This window comes from Squalius cephalus (genome assembly GCF_949319135.1).
Source record: "Squalius cephalus genome assembly, chromosome: 16".
Taxonomy (NCBI): Eukaryota; Metazoa; Chordata; class Actinopteri; order Cypriniformes; family Leuciscidae; genus Squalius; species Squalius cephalus.
In genome coordinates this window covers 32,829,288-32,847,593 of record NC_137137.1, presented here as the reverse complement: position 1 = coordinate 32,847,593, position 18,306 = coordinate 32,829,288, and the positions used below count along the sequence as shown (strand labels likewise).

General features: G+C 35.1%; 1 protein-coding gene across 2 annotated transcripts in view; it reads left to right on the top strand.

Moving 5' to 3' along the window:
- Nucleotides 1-18,306, top strand: part of vps13a (vacuolar protein sorting 13 homolog A) — an 80,148-nt gene that overhangs the window by 46,380 nt on the left and 15,462 nt on the right. The window contains exons 47-64 of one of the 2 annotated variants that reach the window (XM_079896185.1): nt 223-633; nt 709-813; nt 1,813-1,959; nt 3,667-3,798; nt 3,884-4,017; nt 5,747-5,833; nt 7,042-7,168; nt 7,314-7,543; nt 8,914-9,067; nt 10,751-10,897; nt 11,755-11,836; nt 11,971-12,040; nt 12,138-12,252; nt 13,217-13,330; nt 14,492-14,637; nt 16,022-16,103; nt 16,215-16,328; nt 17,901-17,976. In XM_079896185.1, the coding sequence (XP_079752311.1) occupies nt 223-633; nt 709-813; nt 1,813-1,959; nt 3,667-3,798; nt 3,884-4,017; nt 5,747-5,833; nt 7,042-7,168; nt 7,314-7,543; nt 8,914-9,067; nt 10,751-10,897; nt 11,755-11,836; nt 11,971-12,040; nt 12,138-12,252; nt 13,217-13,330; nt 14,492-14,637; nt 16,022-16,103; nt 16,215-16,328; nt 17,901-17,976 (2,473 nt within the window). The remainder of the gene's footprint in view (nt 1-222; nt 634-708; nt 814-1,812; nt 1,960-3,666; nt 3,799-3,883; nt 4,018-5,746; nt 5,834-7,041; nt 7,169-7,313; nt 7,544-8,913; nt 9,068-10,750; nt 10,898-11,754; nt 11,837-11,970; nt 12,041-12,137; nt 12,253-13,216; nt 13,331-14,491; nt 14,638-16,021; nt 16,104-16,214; nt 16,329-17,900; nt 17,977-18,306) is intronic. The other variant, XM_079896186.1, reaches the window with a different exon arrangement.

Below are 18,306 nucleotides of genomic sequence, written 5' to 3'. Positions count from 1 at the left end.
ATGTTTCAGAGTAGAGCAAACACTGTGTTCATTTTCAGTTTCCATTCACAGTAAATGCTTCTCTGCAAGTTCTCTCTGTGTTTGAGTCGCTTATAATTTGCATTTGGGAATGCAACAAAGACTTTCCGAAATGAAAAAATACTACTTTCTGTTATGTAACGGGTATTAAATTCATAGTTAAGAACGTAGCAATTCCAGTACAAAACTGTTTTGTTTTTGCAGGGCAATGGAGATTTCCCCTCTACCTCACTAAAAGAGGGCCACTCCTCCCAGATCCACACAGCCATCATGGATTTCTCCTCTCTGGAGCTGAGGCTTCTGGGATACCTGCAGCAGGACTGGGAGTCCCATTACAGTCTCTGCAGCGACCATGAAGAGATCAGCTTCATGAAATTCCACTCGCTGGGATCAGAAGAGGAGCCGGATGCGAGGCCGGAGTTAGACATTGCTGTCCATGTTAAGAAGGAGGAGGGTCAGGTGGTGGTGGCCATTCACTCACCTTACTGGATGGTGAATAAGACAGGCCGACTGTTACAGTACAAGGCAGATGATATTCATCGCAAACACCCGAAGGATTACGACATGCCCCTCCTCTTCTCCTTCAAGCCACGCAACTTTCTGCAGAACAACAAGGTTGGGAAGAATGTCAAGTGAACATTCAGCTGTTTCACTGATCAGTTATCTAACTTCTCTTTCTGTTGTTTTCAGATTCGCTTGATGATTTCAGAAAGTGAACTATCAGACGATTTCTCTATTGACACCGTCGGGAGTTATGGTGACGTCAAATGCAAAGGCAGACAGAAGGATTACATGGTGACCGTTCTTTCGATGAAACCATCACTTTTTAATACATTTAAAGTCAAAATGAAATCAAAATTTACCTTATTTACTTCCTTAATACATGTTCCTTGTCTTACTATGGACAGTTTAAGGGAGGAGATGGACCACTTTTTAAAAAATTAAAGGAGAAATCACATTTAATATGTCAGCTATAATGGAATACCCACCTTTCGATTAAATCAGCGAATCACTTTTTTGATTTATTTAAATTATTGATTTTGTTTATATACACAAAAATGTGCTCGTCCATTAACCCGAAAAAAGTATATATATATAAAAGTTAAGGGAAAAAAAAACATATATTTATATATATGTAAATATATATGTATATGTGTGTGCATGTATAATGTATATATGTGTGTGTGCATATACATGTGTATATATATGGAAAACTTTATGGACCATTTTATTTATTTATTTTTAAGGAAATAATTCATACAAAATTAACATGAAATCATAATAAACTGTTTTGGAGATTGATGCAGTGTAGTTATTGTTAGCTAACACTAATACAATTGTTATTATTAATATATATAAAGCTGAAATCAATTTAAATATAAAATATTAAAAGGAAAAACTTAAATGAATTCAAATAAAATAAGTTGAAGTTTAAATAACATTACTTTTACTAAATCTGAAATAATAAATTAAAGCTAAATAGAAATATAAAAATTATAAATAATAAAATAATAAATAATACAAAATAAAATGAAATAAAATGAAAATATAAAAATAATATTCAAAATTAAAAAATGAATGAATAATATAATAGTATATAAATCATTCTAAAATACTGGACTGATCACCACCTTCACAATCTAATCAATTCCCAACAGATAGTCAAGTCCCATCCTATATTGAATCTTCTGTTTCACTCAGAAATATGTCAGTTTACAAAAAATGAAAATGGGTTGCAAATGCCACAGTGACTTAAGCTGAGTACGTGTTGAGTAATGTGTGGTTTGATGGTAGGTGGGAGTGAAGATCGATGCATCCAGCTTCAGTTTGACACGGTTGGTGACGTTCCTGCCTTTCTACATGCTGGTGAACAGAAGCAAGCATGTGATTCAGGTCTGCGAGGAGGGTCCCGAGCTCTGGACTGAGGCACGACCCGGACAGGTCAGGAGAGAAAGCTGCTTCTAACAGGAGAAATGTTAATAATTCTCTGAATTATGATATATACAGTCAAACCAAAAATTATTCAGACACCAGATATCATTTTTGATATTTTTTTACTAGTGGGTGCAGGACACTATAGTTCATTTATGTAAGCGAGGAGAGCAAAATAAAGTAAACTGAGACATATTATACCCAATAATTCTTCATACAGTGACTACCAGTAAAAATGTGGGACCAAAAGTGATTCAGACACTTTGACCTGACCATGTTTTGCTGAAGTGTTTTTCTTTAATTGCTAATGTGACCTTTTTACACACAGACTGAACAAAATGAAGCATTGCTTGGTAATTGGTTGACCTAAATTGGTATAATCTAACTGTGTAGTTAAATTTAACAGCTGACAGATATTCAACATGATTCATCTGTGAGACAGTCTAACAGAAGGATGGACAAAACCAGTCAAATATCAACTGGGAGTTCTTCTCATATTTTATTACCATTTCTAAACTATAAAAAACTATAGCGAATAAACTAAACTATAGCGAATAAACTGTGATAATGTGAGAAATGTTGAAGGTGTCTGAATACATTTTGGTTTGACTGTATGTATGTATGTATATGTGTATATATATATATATATATAATGTACAGTACCAGTCAAAAGTTTGGAAACACTACTATTTTTAATGCTTTTGAAAGAAGTCTCTTATGCTCATCAAGCCTGCAGTTAAAAAAAAAAAAAAAAAAAAAAAAAACAGTAATATTATGAAATATTATTACAATTTAAAATAATGGTTCTCTTTTTTAATATACTTTAAAATGTAATTTATTTTTGTGATGCAAAGCTGAATTTTCATCAGCAAGTACTCCAGTCTTTGGTGTCTTATGATCCTTCAGAAATCATTCTAATATGATGATTTATGATCAATGTTGGAAACAGTTGTGCTGTTTAATATTTTTTTATAACCTGAGATACTTTTTTCAGGATTATTTGATGAATAAAAAGTTAAAAAGAACTGTATTTATTTAGAATAGAAATCTTTTGTAACAATATACACTACCGTTCAAAAGTTTGGGAACAATAACTATTTTTTTTTTAAGAAATTAGTATTTTAATTCAACAAGGATGCGTTAAATTGATAAAAGGTGATGGTAACGATTTATATTGTTAGAAATGTTTTTATTTTGAATAAATGCTGTTTTTATGAATAAATGCTGTTAACGTTTTACTCATCAATGAATCCTGAAAAAAGTATTCCAAAAAAATATATTAAACAGCACAACTGTTTCCATCATTGATAATAACAGTATCAAATCAGCATATTAGAATGATTTCTGAAGGATCATAAGACACCAAAGACTGGAGTACTTGCTGATGAAAATTCAGCTTTGCATCACAAAAATAAATTACATTTTAAAGTATATTAAAAAAGAGAACCATTATTTTAAATTGTAATAATATTTCATAATATTACTGTTTTTTTTTTTTTTTTTTTTAACTGCAGGCTTGATGAGCATAAGAGACTTCTTTCAAAAGCATTAAAAATAGTAGTGTTTCCAAACTTTTGACTGGTACTGTATGTGTGTGTGTGTGTGTGTATATATATATATATATGTGTGTGTGTGTATATATATATATATATATATATATATATATATATATATAATATAATATAATATAATATAATATATCTGTCTGCTCCTTAGACTGCCGTTCCATTCTGGCCAGAGAAAGACTCAAAGAAACTCAAAGTGAAAGTGGAGGGCTGTCAATCATCGCCGCAAGCGTTTGACTTCCACCAACCAGAGAACTGCCTGTTGCTGCACCTGGACAAAACAGTGAGTCAGTGTTTCACACACAGCCTGAGATGCACAAACACACTCCCCCTCAACTCATCCCTGTCTCCTTCCCTCTCGACTCTAGTTGGGTGGTATTATTGTGGACGTGAACCTGACAGAACATTCGGCTGTGATCCGGTTCTCTGATTACCATGATGGTGCCGCTCCCTTCCTCCTCATCAACCACACTAAAGACCAGACGCTGCAGTTCCATCAGAGGTGAGAACCACAAACTTATCAAAGCTCAAAGCATTCCAGAGTTTAAAGACAACATCTGGGACAGCAAGAAGGATTGTCCAATGGTCCAGCATCAGTTGTTTTTGGCCCTGTTCGTCATGTACTGTGTGTTTATATGCCTTGCGTTTGATTTTTATTGATGAAATGAACATTGTAATTGTGAATTCTGAGGAGTGAAATGTGTCGATTACAATATCTAGCTGCATTTTATGTATACGTTACATATAACATTATGTAACACATTCACTTAATTAATTAGTTATAGAAAAAAATAACACTTTAAAATTAACGCATTTAACGCAAACCCGCACCGCCCCAGACCATAGTTATATATAAGCCTATATAATGCCGTTAGAATTACCCTAAAATTCAAGATATCAGGGGAAAAATGCCCCTGTATGAGTTTTTGTCTCATATTTATATCATATAATTATATAACGAGCACAATATCGCATGAGTGATATTGATTTTATACAACAGTTCAATGAATAAGAAGTTAAGATTATGTTTTAGACACAATATTGTCTGTTTTTTTATTGTCTCAGTTTTGCCAACCAAAATATTACCTTTTTAAGCCAGAGCAGAAAAGTACTGCGTCTCTGAGCAACACACTCGTGTTTCGTTTCTGAATGAATCTGCGTTTTGAGCGAATCAATCGGGTGAACTAATGATTCAATGACTCGTTCATAAAGAGAGCCATTTACTTCATTCCTGAATGAATCATCCGTTTGAATGAATGAATGAATGAATTACTCCTTTAGACATTTACCACCACCTACTGGCAGTTTTAGTTTCTTATTTAGAGTATTATTTCATTAAAGAATAATTATTTCATATTTCCATATTAATAAAGGAAAAAAATATATAGTCCACCTTAAAATGAAAATTGTCATCATTTACTCGTCATGACGGCCATGGCCATTGAAGCCTAAAAGTTTGTGTAATAAATTCTATGTTGAATCAATTAAAAACGTTTTTTTTTTTTTCTTCTAAAGTTGCTTTTTTATAATGTCTATTTGATGCTTTTCTCATTTAACACAATAATGACTTTAAATCATCTTTAAATTTCTCAGCCAAATATGACGTGCGATTAATTCACGATTAATTAATCGCCACACCGTGTTATTAATTAGATTAAAAAAATTAATCGCTTGACAGCCCTAAATACAATACAATACAATACAATACAATAATTCATGCAGGGGCATGGAAAAATAATATATTAATAAATAATAAATCCCACAATGTTATTTCTAGCTGAACGTTCACTTTAATGGAGGATAAAATAAAATGAAGAAAACAATTATCCATGTTTTAATTAAAAAATTAATAATGTAACTTAATTGACAAATTTATTTAATTCATGTTTTAAAATATACGTAAAAATAATAAATAAATAATTTGTAAATGCAACATTTAAATTATATTTTTGCTTTTCTTTATCCTTTTGCAAAAAGAGTTAAAAATGCCATTGACTAGACTGGAGCAGCCAGTGAACCTTCAACCCAATTTTAAGCCACTTTCAAGTTTTTTTTTATTTATGTTTTTGCATTTTCATACTTGTTATTGTCTTGTCTACATTCTAGAGTTTTAATCTGTTGTTAATGCAGTGAAGATGAAACCCAAGCTTTCGTCCACTGAAGTGTGTATGAGTGTTTGTAATGGCTTTAATCGTCTGTTTTGTTTGGTTTTATGTTTCCTTCCCTTGTAGCACCAAGAAGCGGAAATGTTCTACTTGGGTTCAGAATGAGATACTGGATATCTCTTTATCACTGGGGGAAGAGACCGATTCCCTCTGGTACACAAACACACACATAAACACTCACACAGATGAAGTGATACACATGAAACTATTTCTTTTCCTTGCAATCTTACGCAGGATCTGGTGAAGGGAGACGCACGACTCCATCCAAAACACTTTGAAATGAATAAAAGTTTCTTCTTTAACTTATTTTTCTTCCACAGCTTTTCAGGTTGGAGTCTGAACTGAACCTTGCGCTAATCTTTCTTCTCTTCTGATGATTTTATTTTGTGGACAGGAAAAGGAAATTAGCCAACTTTCTTCCTGTTTCTGAGCTTACAGCTTCATTTCCATTTGCTAACAAATGAACTGTATTGTGTCTTAGTGGAACATTTTCTGATGAGGAATACAGAGCATGAATAATTTTCCTTTTCCCTCTCTTTAAACACTTAACTATTGTGACTTTGGCTGCTGTTAAGGGAAGTTGAAGTGCCTGTGCTGTGTATGAAGTGTAAATTACTGTTATTTCTGTGATTTCTATATGCTATAAAAGCACCTGTGAGCTCCTGGCTGCTGTGGCTGCATTGCCGTCATAATTTCAACTTTATCTCTCAAATTGTAAAGTGTAGCTTGTGAAAGTGTCTCACATTCATATAGTTCTTTTCTTTTTTGCAATACACACTACCGTTCAAAAGTTTGGGCTCTGTAAAAGTTTTTTTTATCAAGCAGTCTCTTCTGCTCATCAAATACAGTAAAAACAGTAATATTGTGAAATATTATTACCATTTAAAATAACTCTTTTCTATTTGAATATATTTTATACTGTAATTTATTCCTGTGATCAAAGCTGAATTTTCAGCATCATTACTCCAGTCTTTAGTCACATGATCCTTCAGAAATCAGTATAATATGATGATTTGATGTTGAAAACAGTTACAATATTTTTGTGGAAACCGTGATACATTTTGTTGTTATTATTAATGGAAAGTTTATTTGAATTCGTAATCTTTTGTAACATTATAAATGTCTTTACTGACACGTTTAATTATTTAATTAATTCTTGCTGAATAAAAGTATGAATTTGCTATGGAAAAAAAATCATACCCCAAACCTTTTGGCGGTTGTGTGTTTTCACGTTTCACTGTGATTTTTGTTTTTGTTGTTTTGTACAGAGTTTGTTGAACTTTGTTGCAATTTTTTTGATGTTTTTGTGTGATGTTTGGTCATGTGGAGGTCAGTCTGAACTAATGGTGTGATTCTGGCAGCTCTCAGAAAGAAATCGATGAGCTGGGTCCAGGACAGGCCGTCTACTACACTTGGGCTGAACCCACCGGCTCAAGAATCCTGAGCTGGAAATGGGGCAAGTTCAAAGGAGAGCTGAAGAGTGAAGAGGTGAGAACTATAAAAACTAGCCAGTTTAATAGTCCATTACAATATTAACAGTTTTTCCCCCACACTTTATGGACTTAATCTTGCACTTGATTGAAGACGTGAAGCTGAATGTTCGTCTGGGTCTCTGTTTTTGTTTGTCCTATAGGACCAGTTGTTGGATGTGAACAAGGAGGGAAAGTTTTTTGTCATCTCATTTTATGAAGGCCTCCAGCGTGTGGCACTTTTCACCACAGAACGGCGTGTCTACAAGAAGATTTGCGAGAGCGAGAAAATTGAGCTGGCTGAACAAGAAATCTGTATCGCGTTACAGAACATGGGCATTTCACTGGTCAACAACACCACCAGCCAAGAAGTGGCTTTCATTGGCATTACCAGGTACTGCTGGGTGTCGTGTTCTGCTAAACTTAATGTTAAGTAAGGGTTAATGCCCAAAGAGGAGTCCATTGTCTGGTATTACAATGACGACGGCGAGGCGTGAACCATCCGACGCGCGCCTCCGCCAAAGTCCATTAATACCTGACAATGGACACCTCGAAGGGCATTAACCCGCTTATACCATGGTCACTTGCCAAATAACACATTTTTAAAACATTAGTTTATATTTTAATTAGTTTTACAATCGAAATCTAAAGTTTTTACAAACAATAACTTGGTTTCCCTGGTTACGCCTGACGGTTTATTTAGCAACCGGTCCGGAGATATTTATTGTCCGCTCGATTTATAGTCCGTATAGATACTTTGACTGCCTGTTGCTATGGTTACTCACAGCTGATGTAGCCAGCGCATTTATTTATTAATTTCGAACGGTAAACAGTCAGTTTCACCAGAACTCCTTTACTAGGTGTCCTCTATCACTTTTTAATGGACACCCTGCAGCCAATCATAATCGAGTATTCACCCAGACCATGGTATAAGCATGTTTAAGGCCCTTTCAGACCAAGAACAATAACTAAAAAGATAAATATAATGATAACTAGCATCCACACCAACCCTTGTGGGGAAAAAAAGTGCACTTAATTGTATTGAATGTGAACTTGTACTGTACTTCAAATCTTAAAAGTAAATATTTTTTTAAAACTACCTGAAGATCATATAATATTACTGAAATAAAAGGCCACTTAAAGTGTAATGACTATATTTCTTACACTTAAATACACTATATTAAAAAATGCAATAATTTATAAATGTATAAATAAATGTTTTACTTAAAAGTACATATAAAAATAATAATCTTTTGATGTGCTTGATTGTAATTTTAACTGCAGTGTTATTCATTATTACATTTGATGTTAATATATTTTAAATTGCAACTGCATTGTTACAAATGTAATTTTTATGTATTCTTTTGAAAAGCATACCAAAGTGTACTTCTTTTTTGCAAAGTAATGCACAATACTGTTTTGTTTATAATAAGTGCTCTGCAATTTTGTCGTCTGCCACTTTTAAATGCTCAAGCTCTTTAAAGTCAGGTGGATTCTGATTGGCTGTCAGTGTTTTTATCAGCTCATCAGATGTTTTTTCTGAAGGTGATTTTTGCGATATTTTTCCTCTCTGCTTTTATCGTTATAGTTGTGGTGTGGGCTCTGCTATTCTCATAGAATTAGAACAATTATTAAAACTTTATATTTGCTGTTTTACTTATTGTCTTTGGTGTAAACAGCCCTTTAAAATGGTGTTGGTAAAAGAAAAAGATATTTTGCTTATAGAAATGGATCAAGTTAACTTTATGTGTGTGTGTTGGTCAGTTCTGATGTGGTGTGGGAAACAAAGCCTAAGAAGCGGAGCCGATGGAAGGTTTTGAGTGTTAAAGAGGCTACGATGTTGGAACAGCACTATAGAGATTATATGGAGAGCGGTCCAGTGGACAGCACCATCATTGACCTACAGAACGACTACCAGGTTAGTGCATACTGGAACCAATTTACAGCCTTACAGGCAAGGCGTCTTATTATCAGATTAAACTGAGTGTTTTTGTTACTGTACCTTTAAGGCTTCTACATGTAAATGACTCCTGTTGTGATTGGATCCTTTTTTAGTGGTCGACCGATACATTACCAAGGCTGAAATGTATCGGCCACTATTTGGCATGTTTTAAATCAGGGTCAATATGTTTTTTTTTCCAGTTTGGCCACAGTAAAAGTGCTGGATGCGGGTTTTAGCACATTTGAAAGAAAAAAAAACTATAGTATTAATTATTAATTTTTTTTATTTAGCAGACATTTGTATCCAAAGTGACTAACAAAGAGGGAAAAAAAAGCTAAGCAATTTATCCAACAAAGGGCAACAATAGACAAATTCAAATAAAAATATTTTTTGAAGATGAAGATTGTGTGTTAGTGTTAATGGGTCAAGTGTTCACGAAAGAGATGTGTCTTTAGCCATGTTTTTTATTTTATTTCAAGAAACAGCTAAAGACACCGCTGCTGGGGTGGATTTAGGCAGGTCATTCCACCAGCAGGGAAAAGTAAAGGTAAATGTCCGCGATAGTGACTTGTGCCTGTTTGCGATGGCACCACAATATGGCGTTCACCCGCAGAACACAAGCTTCTGGAGGGCACATACTGTAGGTCTGAAGTAGTGAGATTAGGTATGGAGTGCAGAGCGATTGATTGTTCTGTAGGCAAGTGTCAGTAGCTTGAATTTATTATAAGCAGCAACTGGCAGCCAGTGCAATTTGATGAAGAGAGATTTCATAATGTATAAGGCAATTCTGCACTGTGGGGCAGTTGTAGCAATATGGTCAATGTAGCTCAACTGATCATCAATCATAACTCCAATATTCCAGGCTGTCCTGGAAAGTATGATTGTTGAAGAGCTTAGCTGAATGGTGAAGTTGTGATGAAGTGTTGTGTTCACTGGAACAGCAACAGCTCTGTCTTAGCAAGGTTGATTTCAAGGTGGTGGTCCTTCATCCAGCAAGAAATGTCTGTCAGGCAAGCTGAGATCCAGCTAAAATCGGATCATCCTGCTGGAATGAGAGTTGTGTCATCAGCATAGCAGTGATAAAAAAAAGCCATGTGCATGAATGGCCAATCCTAGTAAGGACATGTAGATCGAGAAGAGGAGTGGTCCCAGTACTGAGCCCTGAGGCACTCCGGTAATTAGTTGGTGACACTAAGACACCTCACCCCTCCAAGAAACCTTGATAGACCTACCTGAGAGGTAAGACTTGAACCAGTGGAGTGCAGTTCCTGAGACACCCATTGTCATGAGGGTTAAGAGGAGAATCTGGTGGTTTACAGTGTCGAAAGAAGCAGACAGACTCCGCAGAACGAGTACAGATGATTAGAAGTTGCAAAGAATCAAGAAGTTGCTATCTAAAGTGTAAATCAGTTTATTTTACAGATTTAATTTGTCAGATTGATTCATTTTCAAGTAATTTATTTCTAATTAAAATAAACATCGCATTTTGCGTTCAATTTTGTTATACATGTGTTATTTACTTTTTTTATAACAACCATTTTATCTGCCATTGGCCAGCATCAGCAACCCCCTGCCAAGTTGCAAAATAACACAGACTGCAAGAAGGAGAGAAGTCATGCTTGTTTTAATTTATCTCTGGCTGTACCGTATGTCCATCAGGTGTTGTTTGCTGCAAATGGGTTGGACATGAGGATAATGCAGCCCTTTGATGCTCCTCTCAGGAGGAACTTCTTGCCAGCACTAAAGGTGGAGTACAGTGTCTCCGCCCGTCAGAAAACCTACCGGGTCCAGATCAACAGGATTCAGGTCTGTTTCACACCCAGTAAAGGAATTGGCATAGCTTAGGGCTGCGTTTCCCAAAAGCAACGTGAGCTAAGTTGATCGTAAAGAACATTGGTGGCAATGGACTTAGGCTCACAATGCTTTTGGGAAACTCAGCCCAGAGGTGCGTTTCCCAAAAGCATCGTTAGCCAACTAGGGTCTCAAGTTCCGTCGTTATCAGCGTAGTTGAATGAGTCAGTGTTTCCTGAAACCATCATTCCAACTTACATTCGCAAGCATCGTCGCAAAGTTATGTGGTTGGAACGACAGCTCTCGACCTGTGGTTCGAAGCAGTTTCTTGTTTGCCTGACATGTGGACTCAATAAATCCTTATCTTGAGCCAAATAAGCAAGCTGACATTCAGTACAATCTATGTTTTTTATTTAGAATAAATACGAATGCCATTTGCGTCGTTTTTGAAGAGTGCGCATGTGCGAACGTGCTCTACTACGAAAGAACGACCCTATGATTGAATCTGGAAATAAAGCAAAATAACTGAGAAAAATGAGAAATAGTCCTCGGATGCCCTGTCCGTAATTTATAGCAAAACATCTAGCGTTAATCTAAACTCAAACAGATTCATTAAAAGTAGTTATTACTCCACCACGTGCGTGACATCATTAACCAATGTGATTGAACGACCATTTTTGCGACAATACGGTTTCGGGAAACAGTCGTGACTAGCTAGTTTATTTCTTCAACGATGCATCGTACTACGATAGTTGAGCAGCAAGTAATGTCGGGAAACGCACCCCTGGTCATTTATCATATATAACACACAAATTCATATATTTATTATGGTCAGTGCACAAAATATTATAACGCCCCTGTTCACTGATCAGATCCAAAACCAGTTGCCTGGAGCCATATTCCCATTTGTGTTCTACCCCGTCAAACCACCCAAGTCGGTCAGCATGGACTCAGGTCAGTTCATCCACGCAAAACCATGTGAATTTTTAATTTATTTAAAATGATTTTTATTATTATTTAACAGTTTGTTTGTTGATTTTGTGTCCAACAAATCTGGAATTATTACATATCATTTTTTTTAATTAAAGAGCCGAAACCGCTGGCTGACGTCAGCATCATCACCAGAGCAGCCGGACACTCAGACATTCTGCGCATCAAGTGAGTTTCCTCCTTCACCAGTCTCTCTGTTTCATTCCTCTCACTATCTCTTGCTCTCAAACAAATGGCAAAACATGTTTCATTTTTGTCCATACAGGTACTTTAAAGTGTTGATTCAGGAGATGGACCTGCGGATGGATCTCGGGTTCCTCTATGCCATACTTGAGCTTCTCACTGCCGAACACGCCAGTGTTGCCACATCTGAACAGGAGGTAATGCTCCTATAAAACCTCAGAAGTGATCGATATGAAGTGCTCTGAATGGGCTGCAACTCCATTAATGATTAGTCATACACATCACCAGAACTGCTTTCCCCATGAGAGATTTGATGCTTGAAATTTATCCGAACAGTCTAACTTTATTTAAAGTTACTTTAAATGGTTCAGTTTTAATTAGTACATAGCACATAGTATACGCTCATCAAATACTTTCACTTCAAACTCACAAAATCCCAGCCTCAGCCCATTCAGAAATGCCGGTACTTGGGTAGAAACCTATACATAGGAGCCTGATAAAAATGTTATTATTAAACCAACACTTTAGATGGACTTAGAGGCTTTTGCATCTGAAGTCTTCAAGTATGTGTCTAATTAACTTTTCTCTCTAGTTCACCCACACTTTCTCTGGTTATATTTTTATATTACATGCACTACCATTCAAAACTTTCAAAAAATAAAACATTACTTTTATTCTGCAAGGATGCATTAAATTAATCAAAATTGACAGAAAATACATTTATATGTTGCATAATATTTCTATTTCAAATAAATGCTGTTATTATGAACTTTCTATTTCTATCAATGAATCCTGAATAAAAGTGCATCACGGATGCATGAAGCAGCACAACTGTTTTCAATATTGATAATAATCAGAAATGTTTCTTGAGCAGCAAATCATCATATTAGAATGATTTCTGAAGGATCTTGTGACACTGAAGACTGGAGTAATGATGCTGAAAATTCAGACATTACATGAATACATTTAGTACATTCATAAAATATATTTAAATAGAAAACAGTTATTGCAAATTGTAAAATGGTTTACAATAAATAAATGCAGCCTTGGTGAGCAAGAGACTTCTTTCAAAAACATAAAAAGAAATCTTTCTGACCCCAAACTTTTGACCGGTAGTGATTCGATCTCTTGTTGTATGTCTGTTGTGGTGTTGTACTTTAGGTGGAGTTGTTTGAGAAGGACATCGAGTATCTGAAGACTGAGTTGAATCATGTTTCAGCCACAGACACGTCCCCCATCAGCCTGTACGAGTACTTCCACATCTCTCCCATCAAGGTCAGTTACCAAAACCTATTGACATATTCACTGTAACCACACAGAAATATTAAAGGTTTAATATTTATTCATTGAAGGCCAGGGCTTGACATTAACAGCCGCCAACACACCAAATGCGGGTGGATTTCAGCATTTTAACGCAGTCACTCCTACTAGCCACTTAAATTTGATATATAATATGTACAGTTTTCAATTGTAGTCTTTTAAAAAGGCATCTGAAATAATAAACCAAGTGCAATGTAGTGTTGTCAAAAATATAGATTTTTCTATATCAATACTGAAATACCTGAGACGCTTCCAATACTCATTTCCCACAGAATAGACACACAATACCAGCTACTCTCTCTCTCTCTCTCTCTCATCTCTCCGACAGCGAGTGACACACACACCCGCCTCTCCTCACTCACTCCTTTCATTTGCTCCGGATGAATATTGTTAGTGTAACAGGGCTTGAGTTTCGCCGTGGGATTGCGAGTATTGTGCATAATTTTACTTATTCCCGCAGATTTTGTGGACAAACACCCAAAGTACGATACATAAAGCCACTTCTCAGAACTAAACTGAGTTATTTTTTGCTGTTTATTGCTCTTAAACAGTCAAATACATACAAAATAATGTCAAAATGCCGGTCTTGGCCAGTATTTACATAAACACAGTCAGTTTTAAGTGAACGTAAACAGTTGAGGAAGAGACGCATGTGTGACAGTATAATGGATCCGTGCGTCAGGTCTTAAAGTGACAGCAGCCTAATATTCCTGCTGCCAAATTATGAGATAATATTAAAAATATCTATATGGCAGTTTTCCCCCATGGTATCGATGTCCAAATTGTGGCCAGTGAAAATGCTGAGTGGCGAGTGACTTTGGAAAACCACTAGTCACAGCGGATGCTGAGCAAAAAAGTTCATGTCAAGCCCTGTTTAATGCATTTTTAAAATCAACACATTTAACAATTCTTATTAATAGTTATTAACGATGTTGAAATGAATAGATAGTTCAAAAGAACAGCAGTTATTTGAAATAGAAATATTTTGTAAGATTATGTCTGTACATTCAGTTTTGATCAATGCACAAATGTTTAATATTTATGATATTTTTCAAAATCAACACATTTTGAGTGTACAATGTATTGTGTAACTCTGTGTGTGTGTGTGTGTGGCAGCTTCACTTGAGTTTCTCTCTGAGCACCGCTGGTGAGGACGGGAATAAGAAAGAGAGAGAGGCCGAGTTCATCCCCGTTCAGTCTCTCCACCTCCTGCTGAAGAGTATCGGAGCGACGCTCACTGACGCTCAGGACGTCCTCTTCAAGTACTTACACTGACTTCTCAGCACTCGCTCTTCCCTGCAGTTCCTCATTCTGCCCAGACAAACCCTCAGATCACACAGCGGGTTTTTGTGGATTTCACGGGTGGTTAGATGCTGTGAAACTCAATCTTCACACACTCACACTGTCCTCTAGTGGACAGACAAAAACAAGTTAGCTAGAAATTAAGCTTGTAGAAAGGCATCTTGGTCATTAGCTCTACAGTCCTCAGAATTAATTACTAGCATGCCAGTTTTACTGCATACTGAGCACTATATGTTATATGCTAGTATTATTTATATAGCCTACTATTATAGTTTTATATTCATATTTTTTATTTTATTTTAATTATTTTTTTTAGTAATTTTGGTATGTGCTTTTGTCAATTTTATTAATTTATTTTTTAAATAGTACTACAACTTAATAATTTATTTTTATTTCCAATTTAGTCCTAGTTCAGTTTAAGTTATTTCAGGTTTTTTTTGTCATTTCAGTTAGTTGGCAAAGCAACATTTTCATTTACTTTAAGTTTTTCATTTGATATTTGTTTTATTTTAGCTTGACTTCAAAGGTTTTTAATAGTTTTAGTGAATGATAGTAACCCTCAGCTGCTTAATACTTGTTAAAAATGCTATGTGAAACAATATGCAGTGTGTGGTATACATTGTCATATAGCCTCGTTATGTTGCATGTTTAATCAATTAAGTACTATCCAGATATCACCTCATATATTCATATGTTTACTTTCTGTTTTTGTCCATTTTTGTGTGAAAATGTCTTCGAAAATGTCTTTACTCAAAAAAATTAGTTTGATATTGTGATCATAATATGGTTCAAAAGTTAAGGATCTGTTTTGCCAGAAGTCTCTTCTGCTCACCAAGTCTGGATTTACTTGATCAAAAATACAGTAAAAATGACTGTTTTCTATTTGAATCTATTTTAAACCCTTTTGATCCTTCAGAAATCATTCTAATATGCTGATTTGAAGAAACATTTCTGATTTATTATCAATGTTGAAATAATATATTAATATTTTTGTGGAAAATAGTGATAGTTTTTTTATGAATAGAAAGTTCAAAAGAAACTTTTTTATATTTTTATCTTTTTATTGTATCATTGATTGATAAAAGTATACATTTCTTACTGACCTTCATAAAATTGGAAAGGCAAGGGCATTGAATTGTGGGATACGGTACCCAGTGTAGCAGTGTGGCAAATGTACAGTAACAGACCACACATTTTGGCAAATGAAGCAGGTTTTGTGGATATTCCATACATACTGAATTGTACACTGTGTACAGTATGCATATGCTGTAATGCAAAGATATGAAATATCCAATCCAATTTTTTACATTTAAATGTATACATTTGTATCCTTTCTTTCTCTAGACTTGCCTTTTTTGAGCTGACGTACCAGTTTCGCACCACTCAGCAGCTTCAGTGGGAGGTCGTGCGCCATTACTCCAAACAGGTGACCTTTCACCTTTAACCTTCACAGACTGCTGCTGATTTCAGTGTGTTTAAAGCATACATTACGAGTACTTGTTTTTATGTGTCTGTGCTTGTGTCTTATGTGTTTTAGGCCATCAAACAGATGTATGTTCTGGTTTTGGGTTTAGACGTCCTCGGGAATCCATTCGGACTGATCCGCGGTCTGTCTGAAGGAGTCGAGGCCTTCTTTTATGAACCGTATCAGGTGAAACTTTAACTCTTCACACACAGCGATTGATGAGATTCAACATTTATGACTCTAAACTGCAAGTTTTGAAATTAAATGAAGGTTCCAAACCCACATTACTTTTTTTAACTATTCAATTATTTATATATTTTTATATTTATATTTACATAGTTGTATTTCTCCACTGTGTTGAGAGCAGGGTTATTATAGTTAATTATTAAATTGAAATTAATTAAAACTCTAAAAAAAAAAATATATATATATATATTATATTTATTTATAAAAAAATATTTTATTTCAGCTAGTTGCCAAAACATAATTTTTTTACTTAATGTACTAAAATAACTAAAACTGAAATAAATTAATAAAAACTATATAGACATTTAAAAATAATAATAATAAAAATGACAGAAATGCGCTAATTTCTTTAATTAAAATGAAAAAAAAAAAAAAAACATATATATATATATATATATAGAGAGAGAGAGAGAGAGAGAGAGAGAGAGAGAGAGAGAGAGAGAGAGAGAGAGAGAGAGAGAGATTGTGAAGGGACCAAGAAGTCAAGAACAAGGAACACAAGCTTTTCACGAAAAATGGGTCTTTATTCGAACCCCAAAAAAAATCTACTTTACAAACTCATACATTTCTTACAACAAAAATAAAATAAACAAACAGAAAATAAGGTCAAGAAACAGTTAGACAAAAACCAACCAAACAAACTAAAACTGACCTGCTCAAATGAACAAAGCAACAGCTTATAAAGGAAAGGATGGGCCCATTACAAATTAAGAGGGAAAACAATTCAGCTTTACATTCAACATATAACCTTAAGTAAATCAAAATCGAATCAAACAGATATATATATTAAATAAAGATAGAGGAAAGCAAAATGTGTGTATAGATAGATAGATGAATAGTATCTCAATCTGTGTTTCCATCCACCTATTTTATGCAAATTTTGGATGGAAACACCAAGATGCACAGATTCTACAAATGCACATAAAACACTATGCGTTCAATTGAGGCGGATACATTTTTTTTTTAATCCGATAAGAAGACATGCATAAACTACGATGGAAACACATTTACTGAATAAATCTCTCGATGCGCATCGAAAAACTCAACAGAGGCTGTGATTGGATAACTGGACTAACCAGCGGACCAATCGCAATCTGTCATCAGAATGATTGGGTTTATTTCCCTCCAGAAGCGTCTCACACAATTACATTCTCAAACACCAGAATCCCAACGCAAGAGAACATGACAGCGTTTATTGCATAATAATAACAATAATAACAACAAAAGTCATTCATGGTGTAGGAAAAGAGCCACAGTTGGCTTCCTCGAATGCAACAGCTTTCATTTTTATTACAGATATTTTGCGCCAATTTACTAGGTAGTGCCGATTTTGCTCTCTTGAACACATGGGATGGAAACGCTGCTTCACAAATGTTTTATGCAATATTCCAATTTTGCTCAACTTTAGATAGAAACAGCTCAACAATACTCAAAACTACACTGGTGAAGAGTGTGCAGTGTGTTTTATTGGCCTCAACCGTTTGTGTGTGTGTGTGTGTGTGTGTTTGTCAGGGTGCTATACAGGGACCAGAGGAGTTCATGGAAGGGATGGCACTCGGGGTGAAGGCTCTGGTCGGAGGGGCTGTGGGTACGTACGCTCTTTTTGCAACATGCAATAATAGCTGTGAGTAATCTCTGAAGTTATGAATTCACAGACTCTTTCCTTAAATGGTTAGTTCACCCAAAAATGAAATTTCTGTCATTAATTACTTTGAAATATACATCTTTGAAACACAAGTTAAGATCTTTTTGATGAAATCCGAGAGCTTCAAAGTCATAGCAACTTTAAAGGCCCAGAAAGGTAGTAAAGACATCAATAAAATAGTCCATGGGACTACAGTGGTTCAACCTTACTGTTATGAACAGGGTTCCCACGGGTCCTTGAAGTCCTTGAAAGTTTGTGAATCTGAAAAAAAAA